Here is a 20,236-nt window from a genome sequence, read left to right on the forward strand (position 1 = left end):
TCTTTAGGAGTTTGATTTTTGTTAAAAAAATACGAGTGTGTTACAGTTATCTTAAGTGGGTAAATAATGAAATTTTGGATAACGATAATTTCATTAATGCTAGATATTTTATTCAATTGATTAGCATTTTAACAAATGTGCTGATAATTCTTATTCAATTAATTTTTTTTTTAGTGAATTTAAGTGAAGTGAAGTGAACCGAACCAAATCAAACCGAACCGAAGCAAACCGAACCGAAGTTAAGTGAACCGAACTGAAGTGAAGAGAACCGAAACGAAGTAAACAGAACCTAAGTGAAGAGAAGTGAAGTGAACCGAACCTAAGTGAAGAGAAGTGAAGTGAACCGAACCGAAGTGAGCTGAGCTAAAGTGTGAAGTGTGATTTATAATTACTATAATCTATATTCTTCACACCAATCAGATCTTCGGCAATGTTGTGATGTTGACTTTACAATAAACAATTGTTAAGTATGATTTCATGATTTATCTTGGAATTTAGCAAAATATTCTATCCAATATATAGTAATATTATTATTTGGTACAAAAATATTATACGGTCCTTAGCGATATAAGCCAAAATTCATTATTTCTGAATAGATTGACATTTTAAACATATTAAAACATTCTAATAGAATTAATAATATCACTCATAAAATTACGGCATGGTCGCGGTTCCATATCTGTCTCGTATTATCTCTAACCATTTGTCCAAATTATATGCAGTAAAAGGGAAAAGTCTTCTGTTTTAAATACTTGAGACGATTAGTGTACTTATTGATACATGAACTAACGATTTTAATTGTTTTTGAAGTAATACTTCTTTTGGCGCATTAGGATAAAATTATGAGAGTAAATTTTTACGATGCGCACGCACACCGTCACAAAAAAACGACACCCTGAAGTTAGCTATAGTCAACATTTTAGTTTGACTTTAATAAGGTTTGACAGTGTACACTTTCAATTGTCAAAGTCTGCGGGCTCATTCCGGTGATTTAATTGATTCAATTGCACAAAAATCTCAAATTTAAAGGTTCACTGAAACTTGGTTGTCCGATAATGAGCCTAACTAGATTATGCGTTATAATAAAACTTTCAATGTGTTAAATACCATTTTCTATTGTTAGTGTCGTATTTTCTACAAACGCGGAATAAGCCGAACGATAAATTTTTTGTAAAGATTTTTATCTACACGAAAGAAGTATAACATCTAACGCTTGTAAGTACACACATGTTTCTTTTTCTTTTTTTAGTATTTTTAATTTTTTTTCAGCTGTTTACAACAGCCTTATGTTCATTTATGACAGCTAGTTAGAAATCAAAAAATAAATTATGTCACCTAAACCTTCTACAAGCGTGTGCACTTATAATAAAGCTCGCCTACGATACGCCTTGATACTCGATACAGTATAAATAAAAATGTAATCTTCTCGCATTGCTATGCGCGGTGAGTTCTATACAACGTAGTCGAGCTGTAAAGCTCACGGGCTGATTGTGCGGTGTGCTACAATAGCGGCCGTGGGTTTGCCTTCAGCGGAACGTTTGTAATAAAGATATAATGCCGGTATTTTTACACTATGACAAATTTCAAATCCAAGATGGCCGCCACCATAAAATGCCGACTTTTTTCCACACCTAGTAGAATAATAAAGGACACTACTTCGTCTCAGTTTATTACTTGTTTTTTAAATTTTAATTGATATAATATAATAATAATATAATAATGTTTACTTCCCAAAATCTTAAGACTAAACAATATAGTAAAAACATTTCTTATTTTATAGGACGGGATTATAGGACATTCATGAAATCTTAAAAAATTATATTAGTACAAGCTTCTGAAGCTAAACTAAGAAACCTTGTATTTCAGCTTCAGTGCCTTCACCCCCTAGGGTTTTTGATTATTTTTAGCTTAAATATTAAACATGCAGTTATAATTACTTAATAATAATAGGAATATACTAACGGGCTAATTGATATACTTAATGTTAAATTGAAATCTAATTTTGAATTTACATAAAAATGTATGTGTCATCTTTGCATCGTGTGAGATGCAAAGATACATACCTTGATAATTTTTTTTTCGTTTTACACAGGCATAAAAAAACGTGTGTGTGAAACGCGTTACAAGTTATACTACTTTGGCGTAGCAAGATAATTTTTTTTTCAAAAATTTTCTCTTTCGCCTTATTCTACGTTTGTAGAAAAAACTACACTAACAATATGAAATGTTTTTTAGAGAAACTAAAATGTAGACTATAGGCAACTTCATGGTGTCGGTCTTTTGTGACGGTGTGGGCGCGCATCGTAAAAATTTACTCTCACCATTTTTCCCTAATGCTCCAAAAGAAGTATAACTTCAAAAATATCTGTCAACTCCGAGACCGCGTTGTACGGTCAATAGAAAACTTTTCCCTTGGTCTTAAACCTCATGAATGTTATGAAAATATTAAAACTACAATGCATTTAGAATAATGGATAATGCAATAGGTGGATATGACACCTGTGAGTTCTGACGCAGCGTTATTATTATAACATCAGCCATTTTGTTTTGTCAGCTCATTAGTGATTGACTATCGAGTTTATCGATAATTGTCTTTCAATACAATAGCTTCATTTGGGATTAATGGTGCAGTAATCGATTTTATAAAAAAAAACTACTTATACCGACTAATAATAAGAATGCGAAATTCTTTGGACTGCACCATTACACTTATTTTAATGAAATCTGACACACATTACCTATGTAGCCTAGAGGTGGGCATTTATTACTTTATAATTTGTATTTGTTATTGCCGTTTTTTTTTAAAACAGAGCATGTGTGTTTACTGTTCAAAATTATGTGAATATGGCAAAAAAGATTAATTTATGTGTTAAGTATAAATCTCTATTAAACATTTTTATTTCTTCTTCTTCGTTTATTACGGCTTTTTCTTAGCATCAAACGTATTTACTCTTCGTCCTTTAAACTAACTGTATGCCAAAAATCTAGTTCAGTTACTTATATAGTTCAGGTTACTTATTTATAACAGCCGGTTAGCGCAGTAGGCAGATACCCTGTTTTCTGATTCCAAGGCCGTGGGTTCGATTCCCATAACTAGAAAAATCTTTGTGTGATGAGCATAGCCTTTTTATCAGCGTCGGAGTGTGTATCTGTATATTATTATAAGTATTTATGTGTATTATATTCATAAAAATTAAATAAATAAATTAATAAATAAATTATTCATCAGCTATCTTAGTACCTATAACACAAGCTACTCTTACTTTGGGGCTAGAGAGCGATGTATATTTTGTCGTAGTATATTTATTTATTTATAATTAGTGCGTAAAGGAAGGACCAACAAATAAACAAACAATTTCGCATTTATAATAATAATAATAATAAATCTTTATTTGGTAACTATGACCCATCTACACTATTATATAACAGAATAATTAAAAACAGTCATAATCAAAAACTAAATCATAATATAAGTAAAGATTTTCATGTGGCAAAGTTCAGCAATAAGGCTAAGTGTATTTTTTGACATCTTTCATGACTTGTGAATGAGGAACCCTGAAAATCTAATCGCTTTGTCGGGTATAACTATTTATCGATATTTTTGCAGTACTATTAAAGCGATGGATAAATGTTAACTGTCTTCAGTTATAAAAAAATCTGTGTATAGTAAAGACGTGATGATTTTTCTAGTTTTGTTAAACTTTGTGTTTATTTCAACATCCTATTACTGTGGAGGCAGTTTCAATGAACAGTATAGAGGTAATTTACAGAAATATGGAAGAGTATCCTAATACGTAAGCTAGAAAAGATTGGCCAAGTGCGGGTCGAACTTGCGCATAGGGTTCCGTACCATCTATATATATAAAAATGTTATGTTGGTTTGTGTACGCTTCAAAAACTCAAAAAGTTCTGCACCGAATTTTAGCATGATAGAATATCCGCATCAAGGATTGTTTTTATCTATTTTTTGCATCAGTCACATATCCGCGAGTCTTTATATCTACGCAGACTGGAAAAACAAAAAATATTGTATATCCACAAATATTGCAAAATTAAACTTTAAATATGTAATGTATTCTTTGTTTTGTTTCTCAGTTCTAACCCATTCCATAAAAATATGCCACAGCGAAGCGTGGCAGGGTACAACTAGTTATTTATAAAAACAGCATAAAATTATGTCTGTTGTATGAGCCCCTTTAAATATTTATTTTATTCAGTTTTTTTTGTATTTGTTGTTATAGCGGCAACAGAAATACATCATCTATTAACTGTCCGACTAAAACGGTTCGTAAGACACAGCCTGGTGACAGACGGACCGACAGGACAGCGGACTCCTAAGTGGGACCATAATAGGGACTAAGAGTACTAGGGTCTTAACAAAAGGTTTACGGAACCCTAGAAAGAAATGATCTGCTGACGAAAAATTTAAAATTTTATTTAAACCGGTTCATACTTTTGGGAGCTATGCTAATCCAGACAGACGAAAATTCTCACATTTAGTTCATTTAGTTAAGTTTAGACATTTGTATTTTATATAAAATCTTACAACAGAATTGTCGCCATCGCCTCATCATCATCATCATATCAATCTATTGCCGGCCCACTCCAGGGCACGGTTTCTACCCGAAATCGCACCGGAACACTAAATCGCTTCGCGGTACGTCTTTGTCGGTAGGGTGGTAACTGCTTACTATTACCACGCTGGATGGTGGTATTCTGTCCATCTTCAAGTTTCGTGACTCTTTCATCTAATTTCTTCATAACTTCTGTACATGTTTTGTTAAGTTTTTCAGCTACTGAAAGACGCTCCATTATTTCAGAGAGAATCTTTTTGTTACTTTCAGTTGTGTCTTGCCTTATTATGTCAAGTTTTTCATCCAAGTCCATCTGTAAGCTCTTAATCATTTGTTTAACTTCCTCCTTAAAGTCTAATATATCTATATCCCTTTAAAACCAGACCAGAGCAACCCACCACCATCGATGTAACGTGATACGTATGGCCCCACCAACCTCGCGGTTATATGGGCCGAAACTGCGGGAGGGTGCCCGGTACTTGCTCGTGGCGTGTTCCCGGGTCACCTGTTTGACTCCCTACAAGTTCTTTTCTCTAGTCCTTGTCCCCATTTGCCATTCTCCCCATTCTGGGGCTGGACAATACTATACGGACTTACCGCGCTCCGCCGCGGACCGACGCTGCCCGATTAGCGAAACCCAATTTCAGCGCTCCATGCTGCTCCGCCTCTTGTGCCATTTGTGCGCGAATTCCCACAGCCTGCCGAACCAGACCAGAGCACAGAAAATTCAGAAATTTTGAATTCCCAAACTGCCAATTGCCAGGAATGGAACCTCCTACTTAAATTCACAGCGCTCACCGTTGCGCCATGGAGGTCGTCAAAACTTCTTCGTAATAAAACTTGTTTTCTATATTTTTCATCATCATCATAGCATGTAGTGGGATAAAAAAAAAGAGAAAGATATTCTTGAGCATAGCCCTCTCCATCCTCAGCTGAGAAACTCTTAGTGCATCCGTGTGTATCGATTGTTGATTTCCATTCCAGTACCCCGTATATCATCAGAACGCTGGGAAGCCTACATCTTCAACGACCAGGAGTATCTGATACAGAACCTGCCAGTCACTTGGGAAAACGCCAAGATACTATGCCGGTATGTTTACCCATTCTCAAGCTTTACCGGTGAAGGAAAACATCGTGACGACATTTCCTTCACCTTGCATGCCTAAGAGTTCTCCATAATGTTCTCAAATGTGGTTGACATGTTCAAACATTCTGTTAAAGCCCATTATCTTTAGCAATAAAGACGACATTAGGTGATTTATTCTTACTCATATTTAAGTATGTATCGCATGTTATAGTATATATTAGTTTATTATTTTTTTATATTTAATATTATTATTATTTCATGTCTTTAATCTGGATAAGTATTAGTGTTTAGGACAAGTATTACACTTATTGTTCGTAAGTGTGTATGTAATAATAAATACACATCACAATTTTTTTTTTTTTAATTGCCCTACCAATCTGTTTCTCTTGGTTCTCATAATCCTATGGTTGCCTGGAAGAGATCGCTACTAAGCGGTAAGGCCGCCTTTTGTATCCTACTTTTTAAGTTTCTAAATAATCAAGTGTGAACGTATATAAGCCAATAATTCGCGATCATAAGTACTATACCTTATTTGTGTGCCAGAGAGTTTACGCGAAAAATAACCTAATGGTTTCCAATGACCGTTGACTAATTGTTGTAACACGGCATCTACGGAAGTATTACATAGAGACCACACACACACACGCACACGCACACGCGCGCTCACACACACACACACACAACATACTCGTATGCATGTCAAACTAAAAACAATTCCTTTCAGTGGGGCCGAGTTTGATTTCCGAGACGCACATTAAACTTTTCAGATTATATGCGTTTCTCAAAACTCCTACAATGAAATATGCTTTAACGGTGAAAGAAAACATCGTGGGGAATCCCTTGTCAGGAGATATAATTGACGTGACCACCTGCTTCATCACTGGGACGTGGAATACAAGAAGTTTACTCCCGTTTATTAATACAGTGGACCCCTGGTAGTCCGGCCCCTGTCTAATCCGGCGCCCCCTGTAATCCGTGACCGATGGTCTATTATTTATTATTGAATACGTATTCGCTAAGCATGATTGAACAAGTTACAACTTGTACGCACCATCACTATTGTGGTCGGATTACAAGGTACTCTTTTGTAAAAAAATCCGGGCTACCGTTACACATATAGGTATTATTTCGATATTATTTTCACTCGTGCTCTGAAAGTTGATAAAGCTGTGGGAGAAGATACATTTTTATCCTTTCCCCAGGGATATAATTGTCTCCTGCCCATGCTAGCCGTGCAGAGATGCGACCCGGGTCTTGAAGTGGGCATATCATAACCAAGAAATTTTGAGTCCGCGCACCCAATGGTATCTTGCGTATATGTTTCAGAGGACACCATAACGGGTCGCTAGCGACCTTGGATACACGAGATAAGGCTGAATTTCTGGCTGAAGCACTGTCAGAACTACAATTTTGTGAGTAGAATAGAATATTTTACAAGTACGAGTATCAAGCTATTGGAAAGAAGCAGGCGTTACTTTGCGGAAATCCATGATTTACTTATTATGAAAATTAAGCTTAATTTGCCATACTCCGCGAAAAGCAGCATCTGTATGGTGTAATTTATAATTTCTTCAATCCTTATACTCTTAACAAGCTTAAATAAAATTGTTGAGCCTCTGTACTTTTAATTATCGAAATTGATTCTTCCGTCTTACTCTCGCTCATTACTATAAATACTCGCGGCCTTTGTCTACGAGAACAATACTTCGTTTTACAATCCGCCTGCAAATTTGCATGTGCCGGCTTTATAATGATTTAGTATCAAGTAATCGTTATATCGAAATTTTTAACAAAAAGATAAATATTTTATAGCTAAATCAAGTATTTATTTTATTTTATTTTTACTTTTAGTTTAATTTAATTCCAAGTTGTGTACTTAATACTTGGGGTTTTAGCTTAGAACAAAATTTGTTATTTTTTATATTTAGATCTATCTATAGTTTCGTCTGGTGGGAGGCTTTGGCCGTGGCCAGTTACCGCCCTACCAATAAAGACGAGCTAAGCGATTTATTGTTCCGGTGCGATGTCGCGCAGAAACTCTCTAACAGGTTAGCCCGCTACCATCTTAGACTGAATCAACACTTACTATCCGGTGAGATTGCAGTCAAGGGCTAGCTTGTAGTGGAAAAAAAAAGGTTATTACCTGTTTTGTGTACCAACACCGCCGACCGCGCCCTTCTCAACCGATGGTGGTTGTACTTCCCCAGACGGGCTCAGTCTTAAAAAGCTCTAAGACTCCACTTTCCACCAGGTGGGTCATACGCTTGGTCCGTCAATCATTAATATTAAAGGAAATCGGGACGAGACACTGAGCGGCAAGACGAGTATAATTATTGTTCCAGCTATAGAGTCAGTGTGGGTAGGTGCCAGACGGCAATCGGGGGATGATCCAGAAGGGTACCGCTGGGGCCAGGGGGTGGAGCTCCGGAGAACAGCGGCCGATGTGCTGCCCAATGAGCTGGATGACGCTGGAAGACACTATCCCATGGTAACTTTTTCCATTCTTTACTACTTGTATTTATTTGATATCTTTAAGAGCGGTGATAGCCCAGTGGTTAGGACATTAGCTTCAATTTTGAGGGGCCAAGTTCGACGTTTCGACGGCCGATTGCAGTTGTCGCAGTTGGCAGCGACCCTGCTTTCCGAGTCCAAGGCCGTAGGTTCGATAACAACAACTGGAAAATGTATGTGTAATGAACATGAGTGTTTTTCAGTGTCCGGGTGTTTATTTATTTTTATATTATTTATATTTGTAAGAGCTAATGTGTTATTGTTATTTATTTATTTGGTATCTATGACCCCGCACTACACTATAACATAAATAGAATAATTAAAAACTAAACTAAATAAAAAATAAAAAACTTACATTAAATATTAATATGCAATATAAATAAAAAAAAAGTTGCAAATTAAAATTTGTGCGTCCAGGCAGCCCTACGTGGAGTTCAATATACAACTTGTAAATTGGAGAGTCGTATCGATCTATTAGTGCTTTCAGAATGCCGTTACTGCTTACCCGCGTTCTTTTCAACAAGGATGCTATTCGATTTCTTCTGATGTCATAAAAGTCATCAGTATGAGCCATCGCGAACATTTCTGATGCACTACAATAACGGGGTAAGCCCAACAGCATTCTGAAACGTGTCATTAACATTTTGCTATGTGTCGTTGTTGTAGTTTATGTTACGATTTATTTATAAAATATTGCACTATCCCGTTTCATTATTTTTTTATTATCCGTTTTTCATTATCCATAATCATTTGTTTTCTGCTTTCATTAAGTGTTATTTAAAGAAGATCGCTTTAGCGATAAGAACGCCTTTGCGCATTTTTATTTTTGTTCTTTTACTGTTTCCAATATTATCTTTATCGCTTAATTGTGTGCAATAAAGAATTTATCCATCTATTTATCTATATGTATATTACAAGTATTTATATACATTATTCATTAAAGTACGCATCAGTCATCTTAGTACCTACCCATAACACATAGGGGCTAGATGGCGATGTGAGTCGTATAGTATATTTATTTATTATTTATTTATTATTTATTTATTTACTTCTTCAGATTCAGTTCAAGTAAGTACTGGTTTTTCGAAAAACAACCCCTAAAGGGGTACAATAAGGGTTTGCAATATTTAAGGATTGCAAATTATGGACACGGAAATGAGCATTTAGCATACGGCGTCATCCACGTTACCAAAACTATGCCACAAGATTCTACATCACGCTATCGAAGTTATCGCAAATAAGGAAGATATTATCAGCTCAGCATTATCTTGAAGGCTCATCGGTGACCTAGGCAATAAAAAACTTAAGAGTTTGCAGCATCGTCGCACCTTTTTACCATCGAACCGCGAGGCACCGTAAGGATCGCATCCCTACGTGGTTGATATACCATGGACGCGTACTAAGCGCTTTATTATTCGTTTCTGATCCGCACCGCTAGGATCTGGAATGCTCTTCCAGCTTCCATTTTCCCCAGTGCCTACAATATGAGTACCTTCAAATCAAGAGTGAATAGGCATCTTCTAAGCAAGCGCGCTCCACCTTAGGCTGCATCATGCATCATTATTGGCGGCCGAATGGCGCAGTGGGCAGCGACCCTGCTTTCTGAGTCCGTGGCCGTGGGTTCGATTCCCACAACTGGAAAATGTTTGTGTGATGAGCATAAGTGTTTTTCAGTGTCTGGGTGTTTATATGTATTTTCTAAGTATTTATCTATATATAATTCATAAAAATATTCATCAGTCATCTTAGTACCCATAACGCAAGCTACGCTTACTTTGGGGCTAGGTGGCGATGTGTGTATTGTCATAGTATATTTATTTATTTATTATCATAACTAACCGATTCAGATAAGATTGCAGTCAAGCGCTCGTCTATAAACATAAAAAAATACCAGCTCGGAGGAAGATCTCTCTATTGCTACGCTTGAGCAAACCACCCCAGCTCCCGTACAAGCTTGAACATTGTCCAGTGGCTGAACCGCACCCACGTGCCGGTGCCCGAAGGTGGTGCAGACTGCGTGGCGCTGGAGAGGGTTCAGCACGATAAGCCCGTGTTCCTGGACCTGCCCTGCCATTTGGAGAGGCCGTTTGTTTGTGAAAGAGGTACGATTGCAGAGCTTTTAAAGTTTACTATCCTCAGCCAGTTCTTAAAGTCCTGGGCATAGCGGCGGGCGATGGTTAAGGCTTGGGCCTCCTTTTCATTGGACCGGGTTCGATCCCCGGCATGCACCTCTAACATTCGGGAGTTATGGGAGTTTTTTAATTTAAGCAATTTCACAGTGGCTCAGTAACGTACACCTCATATATGCACAAATGCACTGCCTACCCTAAAAAAATTCATTTAATTTGTGTAGAAGGAGAATTTTTAAATTTTATGCGATCTTCCTGTTTTATTCCTAATAATAATAATTGAATAAAACACAATTTCTTCTTTTCGTCCGCGTATAAGTCAACCTTAAAAGACAGACAAAATATGCTGTCTCGGACTCCATATAGATACACTAGCGGGTAAACTAAGATCGGCTGCATACGCAGTCAGAAAAAAATTACAGATTACTGACGTTGAAATAGCTCTTGTTTATTTTGCGTACTTCCATATTGTTATGTCCTACGGGATCTTGTTATGGGGTAAAGCTGCTGATATCGAAACTATATTTATATTGCAGAAAAGAGCTGTACGATCAATATATAAACTTAAATCACGCGAATCCCTCCGTGAGAAGTTTAAAGAAATAGGTATGGTTCAGTTGCGTGCACTGAGTTTCTTACCAGGGTATGCATACAACAGGAAAAATACATAAAAAAGAAAAAATCCTCCTCCTATGCGAGCTATATTTCAATTTTAGGGTATGCAGTGATTTTGTGCATGTATGGAGTGCACGCCGCTGGTATGGTTACTGTATATTTATAATACAATATATTTATAATAATATCAGTCAGCAAAAAAAACCTCGATTTTAAAACATTCTCCATTGGTGCTATGCTCTTATTGGTCTTAGCGTGATTATATATGGCCTTCCTCGATAAATGAGCTATCCAACACTGAAATAATTTTTCAAATCTGACCAGTTCCTGAGATCATCGCGTTCACGTAAACAAACAAACTCTTCAGCTTTATGTATTAGTATTAGATTTTTAGTGTGGATTTTTCCGATTCGAAATGGAATTACCATAACATCATTTCAGGCTAAAAAAAAACATTATGTCAATCAAATATTATATAACTTGCCGAAATGTATGAATGAATGAATTTTTCATTGTACACCACATAAATACAAGAAAAAAATTGTTTACACGATGTTAAGAATTAGGCGGCCTCATCGCTACATAGCGATCTCTTACAGGCAACCGAGGGTGTACCTTTCTTTAAGTCAAGGATTTTTTACTATTACTTGTACTAAATACTACTAATATGAAAAATCTTACCTTTTTTCTTAATACTGGAGAAGATGGTTCATAGACGTGCATCGGTTATATTGATAATGATGAGTTTTTCTTTACGTTCCGCAACAGAGGCTCGCGTAGAAGTTAGGGTACAGAAACTGAAGACGGTTCGGTGTCGCACTGGACTGTACCACGTGTACGATGGAAGGCTGGACTGGCATCAGGCGGCAGCGTACTGTGTGCTCAGGAAGATGGCGTAAGTATTGGATAGAAGCAGGCTTTACTTTGCGGAAATCCATGATATATTATGAAAGTTAAGCTTTATTTGCTGTACCTACTCCGCGAAAAGCAGGAGAATCTGTATGGAGTAATTTTTAATTTCTCCAATTCTTATACTCCACACTAAACAGATCTTCGGCAATGTATTCTCTACGCAACTTTCGCTCCGAAACCGGAGCATCCTCAGGAAGCCAGGTGCCACCCAAACTTATACCGACAAATTCATTCAAATCGGTCCAGCCGTCTAGGAAGAGTTCAGTGACATACAGACGCACACAAGAAATATATATATATATAAAGATATCATCATCATCATCATGAAACAATATTTTTGTTTTATCTAGTTAGTTTCTTTATTGAAAAACAATATATATAAAGATATCATCATCATCATCATGAAACAATATTTTTGTTTTATCTAGTTAGTTTCTTTATTGAAAAACAATATATATAAAGATATCATCATCATCATCATGAAACAATATTTTTGTTTTATCTAGTTAGTTTCTTTATTGAAAAACAATATATATAAAGATATCATCATCATCATCATGAAACAATATTTTTGTTTTATCTAGTTAGTTTCTTTATTGAAAAACAATATATATAAAGATATCATCATCATCATCATGAAACAATATTTTTGTTTTATCTAGTTAGTTTCTTTGTTGAAAAACAGACTTTAAGTTGTAAGTAATACTAATATTAACAATAAATATAAGTCGTCTAACTATTCACAACGACAACTATCAAACAATACTTGTAAGTTGTAACTAAATACAAATTAATTGATAATAATATATTAATGAATAAAGAATGGGTACATTCAGTTCAAAATTTTACAGGTTGGCCAACATAGCGACAATGAAATGCCTGAGGAAATTAGGATTAACGATGTTGAAGTCAAGACCAAGTAAGTACTACCTGCGTCTGTCACGATACCTGATTGTATATAGATAGGTCATTTTTGAACTTTATTCTGACACTTTTCATAAGGTCTGGTTTATATATATCGAAGTTTGAATTTTATAAGATTATTTCATTTTTCAATTGCAACATAAAACCATGTTAATTTATATATATTCTATAAGGCAGGAATTACGTTAATTTTCATTTCCAACAATTATCTATAGCCGATTTCTCTAATATTAACAAATTTGATGGCGAATGGGTTACCAAATAATTTTAATCTACCTTATAAAAATAATAGTTTAAAAATCACGCTTTTATAAATAAACTAAACTAAAGGTAAAATTTTGTGCGGTTTTTATACCAATCGTGTTTTTTAGTTTTTTGACTTTTAATTTATTTTACTTACTCTGCTAGTCAAATGAAATAGAATAGTAGTGCCCCCAGACCTGAACTGCTAGGCTAGTCTATTTTAGTTACTTTCACAGCATTATGTCATATGGAATTTTACTATGGGGTAATGCTGCTGATATTGGCACTATTTTCGTGCTGCAGAAGAAGGCTGTTCGTGCGATCTATAAAATGGATCCAAGAGAGTCATTGAAAGATAAATTTAAAGATGTTAAAATAATGACACTCTATAGCCAATACATATTTGAAAATTTAATGTATGTTCACAAAAATATATCAAAATTTAAAAGAAAATGTGACTGCAATAATTTGAACGTTAGAAGCAAAAATAAACTTGCAGTGCAGTACACTAGACTACACAAAATAAGCAATTCATTTAAAGGAAATTGTATACAATTTTACAATAAATTACCGGTTGATATCTTGGGGATGTCACTAAAGAAGTTCAAAGTTTGTATTAAGCGAAAGCTTATAGAAAAGTCCTATTATAGTATAAAGGATTACGTAAACGATAAAAAAGTTTGGGTGTAAACAATTGCTCTAACCAGGTTGCTTCTTAAATATTTCCTAATGACAATGTGAGATGGTGATAACAAAAAGAACACCCGGCTAAGTTTGTTGTGGGCTTCTTCTTAGACCAGGGCGCGATTGGAACCCTCGTAGCTTTAGTTTTAAGTTTACGATTGTACTTATCGCCATCACTACTCACTGCTATGTACACATTTTGTATATAATAACGCATCAAAAGTGCCATCTATGTGCCTATTTGAATAAACAAATATTTGACTTTGACTTTGAAATCACATTTCAACAGTAACACGAGTGTGTGAATTTCTTTTATTTAGAAATCCCATCACAGCAGATTGTTTAGTTGCCACCGCGTATTATTGATGCCACTTTGTGCAGTTCATTTGTAACAAGTATTGATCCGGGAGAAAAAGTTGTGAACTTAGAGTTGTGAAATCAAAGTTTTCAATGGTACTCGTACTTAACGTGAATAGTACATCTAATTAATGATAATTATCCATCAATATAAACCACACCGGTGAAGCGGTGATAGTGCATTGGGTAGAGGCTCCAATTGACTTTCGGGGGGCCGAGTTCGAATCCCAGACCCTCCCAGAACTTCTCTAAGAAACTAAGAATTTCTCGATCCTCTAACTTTTCTAAGTTATGTGCTAATCACTTGCTTCAACGGTGAATGAAAAACATTGTGTGAAAACCTGCATGCCTGAGAGTTCTACATAATGTTCTCGAAGGTGTGTGAAGTCCACCATTCCGCACTGGGCCAGCGTGGTGGACTACCGCCTTAACCCCTTCTCATTGTAGGAGGAGACCCGTGCTCTGTAGTGGGCCGATAACGGGTTGATGTAATGAATTCAATTGGATCTTAATACAAATGAGAAGGCTTTGTTTTTGTCACTGTGTTTGTGACACTGATGTGAATGATCAGGGCGCTGATGACAATGATAATGATGATGAAAATGATCATGAAAATGATGATGAAAATGATGATGAAAATGATGATAAAATGGTGATGAAAATGATGATGAAAATGATGATGAAAATGGTGATGAAAATGGTGATGAAAATGGTGATGAAAATGATGATCTTGTTTTAGGTATTGAAAGTGCGTGGATAGGAGCTCGCGGGTCCCTCGGTCAATGGACGTGGGCAGATACCGGGTTGAGTATCTTCGGTGCTTCACCATTTGCCGATGTGCGGGCGTGGCCACCTATGAGGTAAATAAATAAAAATGACGACAATACACACATCGCCATCTACCCCCAAAGTAAGCGTAGCTTGTGTTATGGGTACTAAGATGACCGATGAATATTTTAATGAATAGTATACACAAATACTTATAATATACAGATAAACACTGAGACACTAAAAAAACATTATTATTCATCAGACATTTTCCAGCTGTGCGAATCTAAACCACGGCCTTGGACTCAGAAACAGGATCGCTGCCGACTGCGCGATTAGGCCGTCGAAATGCTACTAAATAAGTTTCGTTTTTACACGCTTTTTATTAGCTTCACCTATATGTTTTCATGTTTGTTTGTAACCGACTTCTTTGGGCGCGATTTTGACCCACTTTAAACGGTCAGATTTCTTTCAAACTTTGTAGACATATCGAGGACCGATGACAATACACTCATCTGAAAAGATTATTCCAATTTTCACTATAAAAAATAAGATTTTTTACTAATTACTACAGCGCCATCTAGACCCAAATGTAAAAAACCTATGGCGTTCGTGTACCTAACAAATTCCACAGAAAACATTAAGCTACTAGATGGTAGAGGGCGTTAGCTGTTACTTTTTAATGGCCTGTTTTAAATAATAATTAGAACTTGCATTTCGAGAGACGGGCACACTGAAAAAAAAATATTTCATCTATATTTTATCTCTTTAATGGTGGATGGGTTACCGATTAATTTTGCTCTAATAACAATAATAGATCAAGAAAAACTAAAAAAAAAATCGCTATTATGAATAAACTAAAAGAAAGAAATTAGTTTAGTTTTTTATACCAAGCATGTTTTTTTAGTTTGTTTGAACTATTTAATTATTTAAAGAAACCTCTCGCTGGCCAAGCTTAGTCTATCAATATCTTTACTACTATATGTTGAAAACTATGTACAACATTACACTGCGTCTCACAATTTACGCGGGACAAACCTCAGGGCATATCTTTGACCTATCGAATGCCAAGTTTTGAAGACCTCCCTGGCGCAACGGTGAGCGCTGTAAATTTAAGCAGGTGGCCCCGGAGTTGATTCCCGGCAGGGGGCCTTTTTCAAATTTTTTTCAAACATGTGCCGCTAAGCGATTTAGTCTCCCGGTGCAATGTCGCGTAGAAACCGTTTTGGGGTATGACTACCATACTCCCTAACACGTTAGCCCGTTAAACTGCATCATCACATCACACAGTCAAGGGCTAACTTGTAGTGGAATAAAAATAAGTGTGTGTCAGCTCCGACGCACGACTGGAGTTTACTCCTTAAGTACGATTGTCAAAACATACACAAAAAGAGTTTATTTAACTGAATAAAGATTATCATATGAAAGGGTAAATTAAAAATCCTGTGCAATTTATTCACACACGGCGGAAGTGTAAATTCTTAAAAGTAGCCTACGAGAGATTGAGGTAGATGTAGAGTATCTGAACTATTAGGATAAATGTAATGTTTATTATTTAGTTTCCATGGTAACTAGAATAGGTAAAAAAAAAATATTATGACTGTCCTATACATTTATGTGTTTGTTTCTTTATCTAGATATTATTCGGTTTCCTTGGTAACTTAAAATAAGCTAATTATACGAAAGCGACGTTGCATGTTTGCACATCACGGTTTCCGGGCATGCAACGTCGCAAAGCGAAAACGTAACGAAGTCATTCATTAGTAGATTTTACTCCTAACATTTTTCTCATACCGGGCGCCTTATATATGAAAATCGATAATAATAATAATTTCATCATTTTCTCTGGTGTGGTCTGGTGGCAGACTTCGGCTGCGCCTACTGGCAATAACGAACTGCTATACGATTTAGCGTTAGGGTACGGTGCCGTGTAGAAACCATAAGGTTTATAGATTACAATTATAAAACTTCTAACGGGTGAGATTGCATCCAAATGCTAACTTGTGGATGAATAAAGGAAATAAAAAGCAAATTCCAGGTTTCATGAAATTTAATAAAATTCAACAGTCTTATCAATTGGGAAGATAATAAAGAATTGTGTTTATTAAAGGGACAGATCAGGAATTAAACAAAATGGCTGCCTGCAAATTGACAGACATGAAAACCTCGCGCCTGTGTTCTTGGAAGCTCGTTGTGAGAGGAAAATGCAGTTCATATGCTATCAAGGTACATAATATTAATAGATACATAAGAATTTACTTAATTAGAACTGTCTTTTGATTTTTGAAGTAAAACTTCTTTAGAATTGTTGCGATTTCAAACTGGATGCAACGGAAAAAACGACAGGTAAGAGAGACACAAATACAAAAATGTGTAGGATTCAGCCGGCGAGAGAATGAGATAGAACACATGTGTTTAATGCATGTGTTTGCGCCTGCGTATTAGAAAGTTTTAGGCTAAGTGTGTTGATTGTTGATGAATTTTTATTTGTGTCAATATTTTCATCTCCTTGATAAATTAATTTTAAAACTATGCCAAAAACTTAAGTTAAAAAAAAACCGCACACGCACTGCACTACGGAGTTATATTGTATTTGGTTTGTGTTATAATAATTATTGTAGGGAAATTAGAAACGAGCTTCACGATCAAGAAAGCGACAGATTTATAGACGACACATGTATGGGAGGGAATGAGATAGAATACATTACACATTTTGTTTCGTATTTAAGTTACCAAGGAAACCGAATAATATCTAGATAAAGAAACAAATACATTAATGTATAGGACAGAGTGAGATAGAAAACATTATGCATTTTTATAACATTTCCAGTTACCATGGAAACTAAATAATAAACCTTACAATCCTAATAGTTCTGATACTCTACATCAATCTCAATCTCTCGTAGGCTACTTTTCAGAAGTTACACTTCTGCCGTGTGTAAATAAATTGCAATAAATTTAAACAAAATCTCTCACAGGGCTATCGACTCTACAAATTGCTCAAGCGACACCTAGCGACGATAACTATTACTACGTGCTTGTTCGACAACTCCTTTATTGGCAGCACGCCTTTGAAAACTGTCAAAAACTTAACGGTTCCCTCGCGATCATAGACAATAGCGATGTACTTATACAACTTCTCTTGGTGATGGGCGAAAATAAAGATCAACGTGAGTACTTATTTCTTTTAAAATAATTTGATTTGATTTTGTAGCGCCATCTATTGCTGAATTGTGCATTTCAATTTTAATCCAGCCATCTTATATTGTGGGGTTTGTTAGAAGAAAAATATTCTTACAATATTTTACTTCATTTTTAAATCATCTTCAGCCTAATAAGCAACCAATGCTGGCTTACTCTCTCTTCAAATAGGCAATGAAAGCTGGACCCACCTCCAATTTGGTTGCAGGCTAGAAATTTAGTGCATTACAATTTTAAATATTAAAGATTTTTGTATAAAATTGCAGCAATCGAACACATTTGGATCTCTGGTCGCCTGAACATGACAAAAGATATCCCTACTGACAAAATAACATACTTTTGGCATAATCCAGCAAATGGTAAAAGAATACCAGATCCTAAGAGTTTCAGTGACACTTCTATAGGATTGTATGTGAGTATGGTTAAGTTATAAGCTAACGATCGACATCAAGAAAACTATATAATGTAGCAATATTATTTAATCAAAAAATAAACTGGTAAAATTCAAAGTTCTATTCAGGCTATTTTTATAAGCCATAGACAAATTTTGATGTCTGTCAGGGTTTATAGTTCCGCTTCTCACCAATAGATGCCGCCGTGGCTAGACGAAGAGTTCTCCATGGACAGCTCCTGCCTCAACCTGGATAGGCAGGATCATCTGAATGGCTTAATATACGGACTGCCCTGCGACACACCGCAGTACTCCGTTTGTATGATAGGTACTTACATTTATTTACGGACACTCGCGTCCAATTCAAATGTTACAACTTTTCGTAGGTACTTCGTGTGTTCCGATGAGCGGAATTCAATATTCGGAAGAGACGTAATGTGATAAATCTAACCTTTCTTTAACCTTTGCTAACTTCCGACGGGCGACGACGTAAAGTTTGAATCGGACTACAACACTTGTTGTTTTATGCCCCTTTTTCACAAAACTATGGAGGGTAGAGGTACCTCTACCCTCCATAGTCTACACAAAACCTAGGAATCGCCTTAATCCGATGAATACGTTTCACAAACTTATTTGACGTCTAGTAATGTTAGGCGTCGTCTAAAGTTACAACATCGATTAAGTTTAGGGGACTCGTAAACTGACTAAATCTAAATTCATACAAATAATTAAAAATCTGATAATACAAAAACTAAACACCATACCTTGTTGCAAAAACTATAAACAATTAGGTACCTAATACGAGTTTCCTAGTGATTAGTGAACATGATTGATGAAAGGTAAATGTTTGCATAAGAATCTTTTATTAAGTGTTACTTAGGCGTTGTTAGGGAAAACGGGCACATGTCTTAAATTAAGTACTTATGATTTTGATTTTAGAAACGCTGTGCAAAGAGTACGAGCCTAAATAGTGCAAACAAATTACAGATTCATAAGTTTGACACTGCTGTAACATTCTCAATACTCTTGTGGGTTTTGACCAAGATTAGTATACAAGTACCACACTATAGCTAAAAGATTTAGCTTTCCAGTAGTATGCGTGCCCTCTTTTCTATGAGAGAAAGCATTTCCCTGGAAGTGGGACACCAATAGGATGAGATTAACCAGAAAATTTTGTTACAGAGAAATCTACAACAAAACTGGCAGTTGAAAATAATACGGAGGGATATGAATCTTCTTGATACACAATGTAGCACCATATCTCAATGGAATTCAATGTGCTTTGAATATACAGTGTCTGGCTTACCTACTGTTGATCATTTATATTTATCAGTAGTTCAGTTTATTTCATTTCTTATTGTAGGCCTACTTAGTTTTGTACTGCATAGGCCCCTATAGAAATGGACTCATAAAATGCTGTTTATTTAATAATTCAAATACATAGGAATTTAGTAATTTCATTTTAAGGATGGTAAAATCAGCAGAAAGATGATGAAATAGTTGTTAAAAATTCTTTTATAAAATATCTTGGAATAGGGGATGTCAGTTCAAAGTGAGATGTTTTAACTTAACAGAAATTATATTAAGTATATACTAATGAAATGATATATAAATAAAAATAAATACTAATTAAATAATATATAAATAAAAATCAAAGCATCATGTCATTTCATAAAATTTAATGTATCCACCCATTGACTATTGACTTTTACAAGCTGTTTGCAATTCTCGTTGACCGTACGCATATCCTTTTTCATCGTCCGCAGGTTTCCCAAGTAAACTCGGAGGCTTGCATTTAGAGCACCAATTGCTTCTATTTCTTGTTTTAAGTCTGATATTG

General features: G+C 35.6%; 1 protein-coding gene across 1 annotated transcript; it reads left to right on the forward strand.

Moving 5' to 3' along the window:
• The first annotated feature begins 3,663 nt into the window (after positions 1-3,663).
• LOC120625123 (macrophage mannose receptor 1-like) lies at positions 3,664-19,856 on the forward strand. The gene is made up of 13 exons (XM_039892064.1): positions 3,664-3,759; positions 5,559-5,664; positions 6,988-7,073; positions 8,004-8,149; positions 10,142-10,274; positions 11,685-11,811; positions 12,680-12,747; positions 14,776-14,896; positions 16,915-17,030; positions 17,783-17,974; positions 18,272-18,417; positions 18,595-18,724; positions 19,579-19,856. Exons 1-13 carry the CDS (start codon positions 3,678-3,680, stop codon positions 19,635-19,637), a joined length of 1,512 nt encoding a protein of 503 aa, XP_039747998.1. The 5' UTR covers positions 3,664-3,677; the 3' UTR covers positions 19,638-19,856.
• The last annotated feature ends 380 nt before the right edge of the window (positions 19,857-20,236 follow it).

The sequence above is a fragment of the Pararge aegeria genome, chromosome 7 (genome assembly GCF_905163445.1).
Source record: "Pararge aegeria chromosome 7, ilParAegt1.1, whole genome shotgun sequence".
In the NCBI taxonomy this organism is placed as follows: domain Eukaryota; kingdom Metazoa; phylum Arthropoda; class Insecta; order Lepidoptera; family Nymphalidae; genus Pararge; species Pararge aegeria.

Coding starts and splice junctions, on each gene's coding strand:
- LOC120625123 (XM_039892064.1), top strand. CDS start 3,678: ATGATTTTTCTAGTTTTGTTAAACTTTGTGTTTATTTCAACATCCTAT. Junction 3,760..5,558: donor TTTCAATGAACAGTATAGAG/GTAATTTACAGA, acceptor TTTCCATTCCAG/TACCCCGTATATCATCAGAA. Junction 7,074..8,003: donor ACTGTCAGAACTACAATTTT/GTGAGTAGAATA, acceptor TTATTGTTCCAG/CTATAGAGTCAGTGTGGGTA.